This window comes from Salmo salar, chromosome ssa19, assembly GCF_905237065.1.
Source record: "Salmo salar chromosome ssa19, Ssal_v3.1, whole genome shotgun sequence".
NCBI classification, from domain to species: domain Eukaryota; kingdom Metazoa; phylum Chordata; class Actinopteri; order Salmoniformes; family Salmonidae; genus Salmo; species Salmo salar.
Genome location: NC_059460.1, coordinates 30249057 through 30261923, shown reverse-complemented (window position 1 = coordinate 30261923; position 12867 = coordinate 30249057). Strand labels below are relative to the sequence as shown.

Genomic DNA, 12867 nt, shown 5'->3' with positions numbered 1-12867 from the left:
AGGTAAAACAGAGCAGGTACAGCTTCAAAGCAAAATATGACTTATCTGATCACAATTCCTAGTTTGTTTCTACTTGGATGCTGTTGTGCGAGTTATTAAAAAGGTTTTAAGGTGCAGCGTTTGGCGTTTCTCCTCACCTTGCAGTAGAAGTAGCGACTGACAGCCTCCTGGGACCAGGGCTCGTGGTAAAACTCCGCCCTCCTCTCCTCCTCTGGGTTCCCCACCACGTCTGTCATCAGCTGCAGCCAATCAGAGAGCACTGTTGGTCAGAGGTGTGTGTGTGCGTGCGTGTGTATGTGTGTGTGTGTCAGGCCCTCACCTTCAGGTCTCTGCTTTGGGACTTGAGCCAGTCCTGGATGTAGCCCTTAGGATCCCTGGAGAAGCTGAGCATAAAGTCCCTCTGGATCTTCAACTGGTTGATGGACTCAATGGTCTCATGGATCTACAGGGTTCATAATGATCACTGATGTTAGAGGACAGCTTACACAGATCTAAGCATATGAAAATAACTTTCCAATTTCAATACACCAATTTATTTGAGCCACTGCATTTCTTCAGAATTTGCATTCAAATAGTTGTGTAAGAAATGGGGGTGACGGTGTAAAGATCAAGGCTTTTCCCACAGGAACATGAAGCCACAACACCTATGTAAAGGTAGATTTACATTGTGGAGATGTGGGAATAACGGTCCCAGCTCTGACAATACAGAGATTTTCTCCACACGGCCGACATGCAATTTATACCAGTGCGATTGTTTATCCACGGCGCGCGCAAAAGTGTTAGCAAGGGTTGGGGTCGATTCCATTTCAATTCCAGTCAATTTAGAAAGTAAACCAAATGTTTATTCCAAATTTTCCCCATTGAAAAGCATTTCAGTGTACTTCCAGAACTGAAATGGAATTGACCCCAACCCTGGTGATTGCATTTCGGGCAACAAGATTCTCCGGGAGAATCAGATAGAAATCTATCCGACACGGTCAGACAGCCATGAACTCTAATTCACAAATAACTGACGGTAATTAGTCGTCACACAACTCCGCAATGTAAATCTACCTTTAAGGTCATCTTGGGTAATTGTGATTGGCTATCCTTCCTGTGTGGTTGTCCCACCTTGTTGTCCAATGAGGCGATCTCCTGCTGGTTGGCGGTGGAGAGCAGGAAGCTGCTCATCTGGCTCTTCAGGGGGTCCTCCACCTCCACATCAATGTCATAGCATGCCGTCTTCTTCTGGTCGTTAGGGTCCACACTGCATGGAGAGGCGGGGAAGGATGGTGAGACTGAGGTTTGTTGGCAACATTTCAAATGTAATAAAAATGAAAAGCCTGGAAGGCAAGAATGCTAGTGGTCTGTCTGTATCTTACCAGGATTCTTGCCTCCCAGCCTTTACACTTTTATTGGATTATCTACCCTTTGGGACAGTATTAACTGTGAAGCACTGTGCCCATATTGTTATCTTATAGCTTTTCAAATGTATTCATCTGCTAGGTTTTTACATTTTCATAACATACAAAAATTCCTTTTATCATCATCCTTCAATTCAAACCAGGAAGTAGCCAGGTAGGTGTTACAGTAAGTGTAAGCTACTCACCTGATGACGTGGTTGATGACGATGGGGTCAGGGGGCAGGAGGAGGTTGGTGAGACGCTGGGGGATCTCCGAGAACTTGAGCCTCGGGCAGTCAAAGATCTGAGAGGAAGACAATAACATTGCAGAATACAGACATATCAGCAGGGAAGGGCAAATGTGTGTCTCCCAAATGGCACCATATTCCATTTATAGTGCACTACTTTTGTCTAGGGCCTTAGGGATCTTGTCAAAATTAATGAATTATATAGAGAATAGGGTGCAATTCAGGACGCAGCCAATAGCAAAAGGCATACTCTCCCTACTGAAGATATTATGGCAACAGCTAACAGGTAATACAGTACCAGAGGAGAACTAGAAGGGTGTAGTCTACCTGCTGAAAGTACTTGTCACAGTTGATGTACTCCTTGTCATGGGAGTCCTGTAGCTTGTTGGTCTTGACATACTGCCACAGGGCCTGGATGATACAGGAGCGGGTCTGGGTGTGGATACCCAGCAGCCGAGCCAGACGAGGGTCCAGTTTAAACTGGGGCGGCTGCGGAGAGGTCACAGTCAGTACTAGCCGACTGACCTCAGGAACTATTACAACTGCCAGATGACAGCTGCTTTGGGGACACTTGTTAGAGTTTTGTAAGTCCTCTAAATAGATTTTAGCCTCGTGCACTACTGAAAATTAAAAGGACTGCCAAAGCAGCAGCTACTCTTCCTGGGGTCCAGCAAAATTAAGGCAGTTTATACAATTTTAAAACATTACAATACATTTCACAACACACTATGTGCCATCAGGCCCCTACACTACCACATATCTACATGACTAAATCCATGTGTATGTATAGTGCGTATGTTATCGTATGTGTGTGTGTGTATCTGTGCCTTTGTGTTGCTTCACAGTCCCCGCTGTTCCATAAGGTGTTTTTTTTATCTGTTTTTTTTAAATCAAATTTTACTGCTTGAGTCAGTTACTTGATGTGGAATAGAGTTCCATGTAGTCATGGCTATATGTAGTACTGTGTGCCTCCCATAGTCTGTTCTGGACTTGGGGACTGTGAAGAGACCTCTGGTGGCATGTCTTGTGGGGTATGCATGGGTGTCCGAGCAGTGTGCCAGTAGTTTAGACAGACAGCTCGGTGCATTCAACATATCAATACCTCTCATAAATAAAAGTAGTGATGAAGTCAATCTCTTCTCCACTTTCAGTCAGTAGAGATTGACATGCATATTATTAATATTAGGGCCAGCCGTGCTGTCCTGTTCTGAGCCAATTGCAATTTTCCTAAGTCCTTTTATGTGGCACCTGACCACATGACTGAACAGTAGTCACGGTGTGACAAAACTGTAGGACCTGCCTTGTTAAGGCAGAGCATCACTTTATTATAGACAGACTTCTCCCCATCTTAGCTACTACTGTATCAATATGTTTTGACCATGACAGTTCAATTTAGTGTTACTCCAAGCAGTTTTGTCATCTCAACTTGCTCAATTTCCACATTATTTATTACAAGATAAAGTTCAGGTTTAGGGTTTAGTGAGTGTTTTGTTCCAAATACAATGCTTTTATTTTAGAAATATTTAGGACAAACTTATTCCTTGCCACCCACTCTGAAACTGCAGCTCTTTGTTGAGTGTTGCAGTCATTTCAGTCGCTGTAGTAGCTGACGTGTATAGTGTTAAGTCATCCGCATGCATAGAAACTCTGGCTTTACTCAAAGTCAGTGGCATGTCGTTAGTCAAAATTGAAAAAAGCAAGGGGCCAAAACAGCTACTCTGGGGAATTCCTGATTCTAACTGGATAATATTTGATAGGCTTCCATTAAAGAACACCCTCTGTGTTCTGTTAGACAAGTAACTCTTTATCCGCATTATATCAGGGGGTGTAAAGCCATAACACATGTTTTTCCAGCAGTAGACTATGATCAATAATGTCAAAATCTGCACTTAAGTCTAACAAGACAGCCCCCACAATCATTACATCATCAATTTCTCTCAGCCATTTGTGTAAGTGCTGTACTTGTTGAGTATCCTTCCCTATAAGCATGCTGAAATTCTGTTGTCAATTTGTTTACTGTAAAATAGCATTGTATCTGGTCAAACAATTTGTTCCAGAAGTTTACTAAGGGTTGGTAACAGGATGATTAGTCGGCTATTTGAACCAGGTAAGGGGGCTTTACTATTCTTGGGTAGCAGAATGACTTTTGCTTCCCTCCAAGTCTGAGGGCACACGCTCTCTAGTAGGCTTAAATTGAAGATGTGGGAAACAGGAGTGGCAATATCGTCTGCTATTATCCTCAGTAATTTTCCATCTAGATTGTCAGACCCTGGTGGCTTGTCACTGTTGATAGACAACAATTTTTTTTCACCTCTTCCACACTGACTTTACGGAATTCAAAAGTACAATTCTTGTCTATGGCGCCCTCACCTGGTAGTCCAGCATTAGCAGCAGTGTGCAGCGCACGCTCACGTCCCCTGGCCGCTTCACCTGGAAGCCGTCCGTCTCCTGGGTGGTGGGAGTGCGGTGCCACTAGCAGGAAACACAGAGACAGAAACCCCACCTTGAACACTACCTACAGGCACCGGCCACAGAATTCCAGAATATGTACATACAAACGTGCACACAAAGACGATAAAAGAATACAAAACCAAATGTGTACACTTTCAACGAGCAGCCTTGCTCTCGACCCTTTGAGTATGTTGTCTTTTGGAAGGCTGAATCGCTGTAAAAGAATAGATCATGCATGGTGTGGTAAGGAACTGAGTGAACTATCAAGACAGCAAAGGGTTGATCATTTGTTTTTCCAGAGGCGCTAACGCATATGTTGGCATTCAAAATAATAAAATAAATCAGATTGAGAATCACTATATCAGAAGTATTTTATAACCTAACAAGAGCATGGCTTATCAAGTTGAGACTGTACCCTACCCAAATAAAACCTCTATTTGGCATTACAGTATCAATTTTCTCCTCTGATATCCAGATATCAAACCCTCCCTGGTATTTTATCTATGTTGAAATGTTATTTGAGTCTGCATCTTACCTTCGCTTTACTGGTCAGCAGCTGAAAAGAAAAACACTTAAAGTTCCCTGCGTTTCAGTGAATTGTAGCCACTTAGCATGCAACACTGGGAGGGAACTGATGGAATGCTTTTCTACTGCTTTACCACTAACTCAATGTAGGGTTTACAAAAATATATCTTCATTGCTGTGTTGTGGTACATTCCTTTTGATGGACAGATTCATTCCATTCATTATCTATGCCATCTATCCTTGCTAAATTATTATAAGGTGGGAAACCTTGAGAGTACTCTAACCTCAACACTCAAGGAAGCATTTTGTCAAGTTAGAACACCTTGTGGCTTTGTGTGAATGTGCTTACAGTGTCAAAAACATGTTTTTACAATTCAAAGGTTGGAACCCCAGACACCCTTCTCTGGTAAAATCTTAATTCTCCGGTAAAGTGGATTCTTCAAGATCTGAAACCCCATTGAATACTAAAATCCACAATAAGCTGTTTAGGACTGGCTGTGTTTTACTGCCTTTTCAGTAAAATATCTGTTCTCAGATGATAACATCCGCCTGCTAAGTCAATAAGAGTGATGTCAGATCTTCTAGTAGCCAACAATACCAAAATAGGCTGAATACAGTAGATGAGAATAACCACTGGGCACACACTGGTTGAATCAACATTTCCACGTTATTTATTCATGTATTGTCAAAAATACATTGGATTTGAAAAAAGTAATCAACCAGTACTGTTTCTCAATTTCTAATTTCAAACTCAGTTTTTCACCATTTCTGACATTTAACCCTAGTAAAAATTCCCTTTCTTATGTCAGTTAAAATAAAGTGGTGATCCTAACAATGTGAAATGTCAGAATAATAGTAGAGAGAATGATTTATTTCAGCTTTTATTACTTTCATCACATTCCCAGTGGGTCAGAAGTATTTGGTAGCATTGCCTTTAAATTGTTTAACTTGGGTCAAACGTTTTGAGTAGCCTTCCACAAGCTTCCCACAATAAGTTGGGGCGAATTTTGGCCCATTTCTCCTGACAGAGCTGGTGTAACTGAGTCAGGTTTGTAGGCCTCCTTGCTTACACACGCTTTTTTTCAGTTCTGGCCATACATTTTCTATAGGCTTGAGGTCAGGGCTTTGTGATGGCCACTCCAATACCTTAACTTTGTTGTCCTTAAGCCATTTTGCCACAACTTTGGAAATATGCTTGGGGTCATTGTCCATTTGGAAGACCCATTTGCGACCAAGCTTTAACTTCCTGACTGATGTGTTGAGATGTTGCTTCAATATAGCCACATACTTTTCCATAATCTATTTTGTGAAGTGCACCAGTCCGTAATGCAGCAAAGCACCCCCACAACATGATGCTCCCACCCCCGTTCTTCACGGTTGGGATGGTGTTCTTCGGCTTGCATGCCTCCCCCTTTTCCCTCCAAACATGACGATGGTCATTATGGCCAAACAGTTCTAATTTTGTTTCCTCAGACCAGAGGACATTTCTCCAAAAAGTACGATCTTTGTCCCCAAACCGTAGTCTGGCTTTTTTATGGCAGTTTTGGAGCAGTGGCTTTTTCCTTGCTGAGCGGCCATTCAGGTTATGTCGATATAGGACTCCCTTTACTGTGGATATAGATATTTTTGTACCCGTTTCCTCCATCTTCACAAGGTCCTTTGCTGTTGTTCTGGGATTGATTTGCACTTTTTGCACCAAAGTAAGTTCATCTCTAGGAGACAGAATGCGTCTCCTTCCTGAGCGGTATGACGGCTGTGTGGTCCCATGGTGTTTATTCTTGCGTACTATTGTTTGTACAGATGAACGTGGTACCTTCTGGCGTTTGGAAATTGCTCCCAAGTATGAACCAGTCTTGGCTTATTTCTTTTGATTTTCCCATGATGTCAAGCAAAGAGGCACTGAGTTTGAAGGTAGGCCTTGAAATACATCCACAGGTACACCTCCAATTGACTCAAATTATGTCAATTAGCCTATCAGAAGCTTCTAAAGCCATGACATAATTTTCTGGAATTTTCCAAGCTGTTTAAAGGCACAGTCAACTTAGTGTATGTAAACGTCTGACCCACTGGACTTGTGATACAGTGGAATTATAAGTGATATAATCTGTCTGTAAACAATTGTTGTAAAGATTTGTTGTGTCATGCACAAAGTAGATGTCCTAACCGACTTGTCAAAACTATAGTTTGTTAACAAGAAATTTGTGGAGTGGTTGAGAAACGAGATTTAATGACTCCAACCTAAGTATATGTAAACTTCCGACTTCAACTGTGTACACACACACACACACACACACACACACACACACACACACACACCAGCACCAGTCAAAAGTCTGGACACACCTACTCATTCAAGGGTTTCTTTATTTTTTACTATTTTCTACAATGTAGAATAATAGTCAAGACATCAACACTATGAAATAACACATATGGAATCAAGTAGGAACCAAAAAAGGGTTAAACAAATCAAAATATTTGAGATTCTTCAAAGTAGCCACCTTTTGCCTTGATGACAGCTTTGCACACTCTTGGCATTCTCTCAATCAGCTTCACCTAGAATGATTTTCAACAGTCTTGAAGGAGTTCCCACATATGCTGAGCACTTGTTGGCTGCTTTTCCTTCACTCTGCGGTCCAACTCATCCCTAACCATCTCAGTTGGGTTGAGGTCGGGGGATTGTGGAGGGCAGGTCATCTGATGCAGCACTCTATCAATCTCCTTAGTCAAATAGCCCTTACACAGCCTGAAGGTGTGTTGGGTCATTGTCTTGTTAAAAAACAAATGATAGTCCCACAAAGCGCAAACCAGATGACATGACATATCGCTGCAGAATGCTGTGGTAGCCATGCTGGTTAAGTGTGCCTTGAATTCTAAATAAATCACAGACAGTGTCACCAGCAAAGCACCCCCACACCATCACACCTCCTCCTCCATGCTTCACTGTGGGAACCACACAGTGAAGCATCTGTGTGGTTAGGGTCTGTTCACCTACTCTGCATCTCACAAAGACAACGGTTGGAACCAAAAATCTCAAATTTGGACAAATCAGACCAATGGACAGATTTCCACCGGTCTAATGTCCATTGCTTGCGTTTCTTGGCTCAAGTAAGTCTCTTCTTCTTATTGGTGTCCTTTTAATTGTGGTTTCTTTGCAACAATTCGACCATGAAGGCCTGATTCACGCAGTCTCCTTTGAACAGTTGATGTTGAGATGTGTGTTACTTGAACTCTGTGAAGCATTTATTTGGGCTGCAATTTCAGAGGCTGGTAACTCTAATGAACTTATCCTCTGAAGCAGAGGTAACTCTGGATCTTCCTTTCCTGTGGCGATCCTCATGGGACCCAGTTTCATCTTAGCGCTTGATGGTTTTTGAGACTGCACTTGAAGAAAGTTGAAACAAAGATTCACTAGAAGTTGACGGAACTTCCATCAAGCCAATTAGAGGCTGGAGAGGGGCAGGCAGCAAACTAAGGTTAATTAAACCAACATTGCTTTCACATAAAAAGCCTGCTGAAATAAAATGCTGATTAAAAGTATCACTTCTCATTTTTCTCAATAATGATGCCAGAGTCTGAGATAGAACTTAAAGTAGATAGATTTAGTATATCTATTTCTCATTTGCCTGAAAAGCTAACCTCAGCCCAGGCCAGTTTTTTTAATTTATTATAACTAGATCTGAAAGATCTATAGAGAACCAAGGATTTTTTACACTAAGGTGTTTGAAGGGAGCATGTTTGTCTGCCAGAAAGAGAAAAAGAGATGAGAACAATTCTAGAGCTAATTCAGGGTCAGGTATGCAGCTGAGATAAGAGGAGAGGTCAGGGTAATACACATCATGAAGAAAAGCTTGTGGGGGGAAAAATGTCTCTTCATAATTATACGAGGATCAGTGTTAATCCTTTTGGTATCTCTAATACAATGACAGGAGAGCGATCACTGAGATCACTAGCAAAGACACCACTCGACAAATACTTGTGTGGATTATTTGCTGGAATTAGGTCAATCAGTGAGAAGTTTGCTGGATTTTGTATTAATCCGTGTGGGTTTTGCAATCGGTTGAGTCAGGTTAAAGTCAAGAAACATATTCTTAAAATGGTCTGAGGCCGGAGTAGGCCAATTCTTAGTTAAAATCCCCTAAAACGACAAATTCAGATGAAAGAAATGGTTTTAAATACTCAGAAATACTACCAACATGATGGTGTCCTTTGTTGGGCAAAACAGCTGTCAATGTTACCTTCATAAACCCAACCTCACTCCGAATTGACATTCACATACAGCCTGGGTAAGAAAAGTTAGAGGAGTTACTGTCAACTATTCAATGTTATTTAGGTAGTCTACACAAATGAGTATGGATGCTGAGCAATGTCTATATGTGTTCAGCTGAAACGTACACATCTTGTTTCCAAATCTAAGCATGGTACACAGAGGTAGGCATTTGGATGGTAAAATTGTTCTCACTGAAGTGCATTACCCCACATTTACCAGTAGGTGTCACTGTTTAACATGGACTGTAGCGTCACATTTTATTTCAATATACCCCTTGATTCAAACAGCATTTTAGTATCAACATTGAAACAAGGTCAAATAAAATCTGTCGAATCAAATATAAAATTCAACAATTTCAACCATGTGTGGTTGAAATTTTGGTTGAAATTGTGGTTGAAATGCAACCATATGGAATTTTCTATGCAATTTCAACATATACATGATTATATTGAAATTAGATTGATGTAACAACCTGTAGGTCAGGTTAAGTCAATGTATTTAAGTTGAAGTTTACCCTAATTTCAATGTTTACAAGGCAGGTTGAAATGAGACGAAAACAGTACTGGTTGATGACTTTTTTCAAATCTAATGTATTTTCCACGTTGATTCCACGTCCCAATACGTTGACAAATTACATTGAAATAATGTTGATTCAACAAGTGTGTGCCCAGTGGGTAGTGTATTTACTTTCTCAGAATCATAACTAGCCTATGGCCTAATCTTCTACAGGGGTATACATTGTGAGCTGCATTGTAACTAAAGATACGATGCCAAGAGTCTTTAGTGGTTAAAGACTATAGTTAACCCCTTGTTTTCCCAAAACCTGCTGAATAGATCTGGATGAGGCTGAACACCATAGAATTAGAATGAATAGAATGGATGTCCTCATTCAGGTTATTTACGCCATTATGAGTGGACTGGGGGCCATTTTGAGGGTCCCCAAAGCAGTAAAGCGTTCCTCAACTGACATTCCATTCTCATTCTATTTCTATGGGCAGAACACAGACAGGGTAGGAGACGAGAGTGAGAGAGAGGACAGAGGGTACAGGTATACGGTCAGCTGTCCTCAGGGAACATGAACTCACCTCTACAAGGTGGTTGTCAGGACCGTATAGGTCTTTGTCCAGCTCAATCACCAGGCTCTTGAAGAAAGAGGAGAATTTCCTCTTCAGCTTCCCAGGCTATGAAATAAAGAGAGGTGGTTAGTTAGTTTAACATGGACGGAACATTTGGTCTGATATGAACATTTGAGGAGTGCAACACGGACAAACTCACACACACGTTTACATTGTAGATAGGGTTTCCCCACTTTGTAAAGCAGTTTTTTGTTGTCTGAAATATGCATGCGTACTTTATGAAACAGCATTTCTCACCACTGTTTTAAAGTGGCTAATGTCTGGGAATGCTAGTCCCGGATGTTGCGTATTGCATGCAGCCAATCAAGTTGCAGCAGTCTGTTTACTAACCCTGGCTGAATGCGGGGCGCAATATCAGGAAGTAGCACTAGCCATTCTAGCATGGTGTTTCATAAAGAAAGTATGCATATTTTCCTAATTTTTTCCCGTCTTCTCGACATTAAATCGAGTTAATAAAGAAATGGATTCCTTTGAAGCCTGAATATAGAACGTTTTATGTACAAACCAGTCCACGGGGGATACGAGTGTATAGCCGGCTGTATGCATTCCCTTTGGACGGTAAGATGAAACGACTCAATAGCGCCATCTGCTGGCCGCTGGGCTAGGCCCTTGTTTGTTTCCTGGTTACTGAACATCGGTCTCCGGGAGTGATTCCAACTAGACCCTTATGCACTACTGTTTAACACCTGCCTTAGATAACTTGATATACTGTAGTCATTGACTATAGCAGCATTTCTAGGACAACAAAGCAGTGATATCCTCAAATTTACTGTAGGCCCTAGGGCAAGGGGATGACCAAAGATGTAGAAGGCACCACATACAATGTGAAAACAGGATATTCTCAGAGTCCACTTCCTTAAAAGTGGGCCAAAAATATTTGTGGGCTCAGAAACCTCAAATAGTCCAAACCACTGTGAAATGACAGCCTTGACTCAAAACTGATGAGAGAATTAGAGTTGAGCCACCATTTGATGTCGATCTTACTCTGTGAAAGAAATCTATGGTCATCTTGCTTTTCATGTTACAGAAATAATCTGTGCAAACATTTAGCGAAACATTTATCATTCCTCAGAAGGCCTAACAAAACAAACTAATCTTGTTGCTGACTGAAGTGGGCAGACTGTGGAATTGTGGAGATATGTTAGAACTATACAAGACTGCCATACATGAGTGTGGGGCAAACACTCCACACAGCAGCTCCTGGATCAAAGACCTAGCAATATTCATACTTGGTTGAATGATTAAGACATGGCCACAGATTTTTTTGAAGGTATTTCACCATGGTGAAAAGGAAATTTAACCCACCATGCTGCCACATTTCAAATACAGTCCCCCATAAAATAGCTGGTTAGCGTTTTTCGTCATGAATCATGTTCTGGCGGCAGTTCTCCAGAGTGGTCACTAGCTGGCAAAGCCACAAAGTGATAAAATCTGGTGTTAAACTTAACCCTAACCACACTGCTAACCCTAACCTTAAATTAAGACCAAAAATCTTGTTTTCATGAATTTTTACAAAATCACTCACTTCTGCCTCCATGACAAGACTCATCACAATAAACGTCAACCTGCCAGAAAATATGTACTGAGGAGAAATCTGATTCAGTGGTAGGGATCAGTTCAAAAGAAACCGTTCATAATCGCTATCGTACAGAGACGACTTCACAATGAGGAAAAAAATGTACTTTTCTAAACAAAATCAAACAAACCAATCACGATGAATTGATCCAGTGATATTCCATCGTCCTACAGGAAGTAGAATACTCACATCATCCAGCAGCTTCCCCTCAACTCGCAGCTCCCATGATGCAATACTGCCATCCGAGTCGTCAGCGTCGGGCTTGGCAGGGTTGAAGGTGTTGGAGATGTACAGCCTCAGTTTACGCTTTTGCTGTTGACACAAACACAAAGACACTGTTGGAACCAGTGGACATTTCTGTACACATCAGTCTTGGGCACTTTGGTACCAAAGAAAAATACAGAGATGTTTCATGTTCCATTGTTCAAAGGGCATAGTATTTTCATATAGGGAAAGGGAATACCTAGTCAGTTGCACAACTGAATGATTTCAACCAAAATGTGTCTTCTGCATTTAACCCAACCCCTCTGAACCAGAGAGGTGCGGGGGTCTGCCATAAATCAACGTCATCAGCGCCCAGGGAGCAGTTGTTGTTGGGGGTTAACTGCCTTGCTCAAGAGCAGAACGGCAGATTCTTCCACCTTGTCAGCTTGGGGATTCAAACCTTTCGGTTACTGGCCCAACGCTCTTAACCGCTAGGCTACCTGCTGCTGCTCATACAGTAAAGTATATTATAGTAGTGAGATACTTCAGGCCTATGATATGTGTTACCTTCATGGGTCTCTTCAGGGCTTCCTGGATGTCCACCCGTTTACGCATGATGGTCTGGTCCAGTTTACGTTCGAAGGCCAGCAGGTCCATGTAGGCCTGTGACTCAGGGACCAGCTCACGGATCTGATCAGAGGAGAAATCAAACAACCAACTCTTAGTGTCTCTGACACAACATAATCTATCATATTTAACACTATGCCCGTGTATTGCTTTAGAAGAACAAAAATCCTATTATCCAGTAAAAATTGAACTGAAAAAAACATTGTGACAATACGTTGTGGTATTGACTGAGTTTTGCATTTAAGCTTAAGTTTCATTAAGGTCAGGCATTCTGCGATCAAAGCATGTCTGGTGTCTGCACTGCAACGGTGACTATTCTCTCAAGCCACCATTTTCCCCAAAAATCTTTTCGTCCTTCTGTTACAGGAGTGACAGAGCGGGCAGTAGTGCCCACAGGAGCTGTGACTGCTCAACACCACTCACTTAATTGGTGTACCAGTCCAGCCTTTAG

General features: G+C 41.7%; 1 protein-coding gene across 10 annotated transcripts in view; it reads right to left on the bottom strand.

Moving 5' to 3' along the window:
- LOC106578675 (SWI/SNF-related matrix-associated actin-dependent regulator of chromatin subfamily D member 3) overlaps positions 1 to 12867 on the bottom strand; it is a 62305-nt gene that overhangs the window by 2636 nt on the left and 46802 nt on the right. For 4 of the 10 annotated variants that reach the window (XM_014157755.2, XM_045702199.1, XM_014157751.2 and 1 more), the window contains 11 exons: positions 12357 to 12479; positions 11775 to 11897; positions 9959 to 10054; positions 4617 to 4637; positions 4233 to 4295; positions 4001 to 4102; positions 1958 to 2119; positions 1589 to 1686; positions 1054 to 1246; positions 320 to 442; positions 138 to 239 (listed from right to left, as the gene is read on the bottom strand). In XM_014157755.2, coding sequence (XP_014013230.1) covers positions 138 to 239; positions 320 to 442; positions 1054 to 1246; positions 1589 to 1686; positions 1958 to 2119; positions 4001 to 4102; positions 4233 to 4295; positions 4617 to 4637; positions 9959 to 10054; positions 11775 to 11897; positions 12357 to 12479 — 1206 coding nt within the window. The remainder of the gene's footprint in view (positions 1 to 137; positions 240 to 319; positions 443 to 1053; positions 1247 to 1588; positions 1687 to 1957; positions 2120 to 4000; positions 4103 to 4232; positions 4296 to 4616; positions 4638 to 9958; positions 10055 to 11774; positions 11898 to 12356; positions 12480 to 12867) is intronic. The other 6 variants (XM_014157758.2, XM_014157759.2, XM_014157753.2 and 3 more) reach the window with 5 other exon arrangements.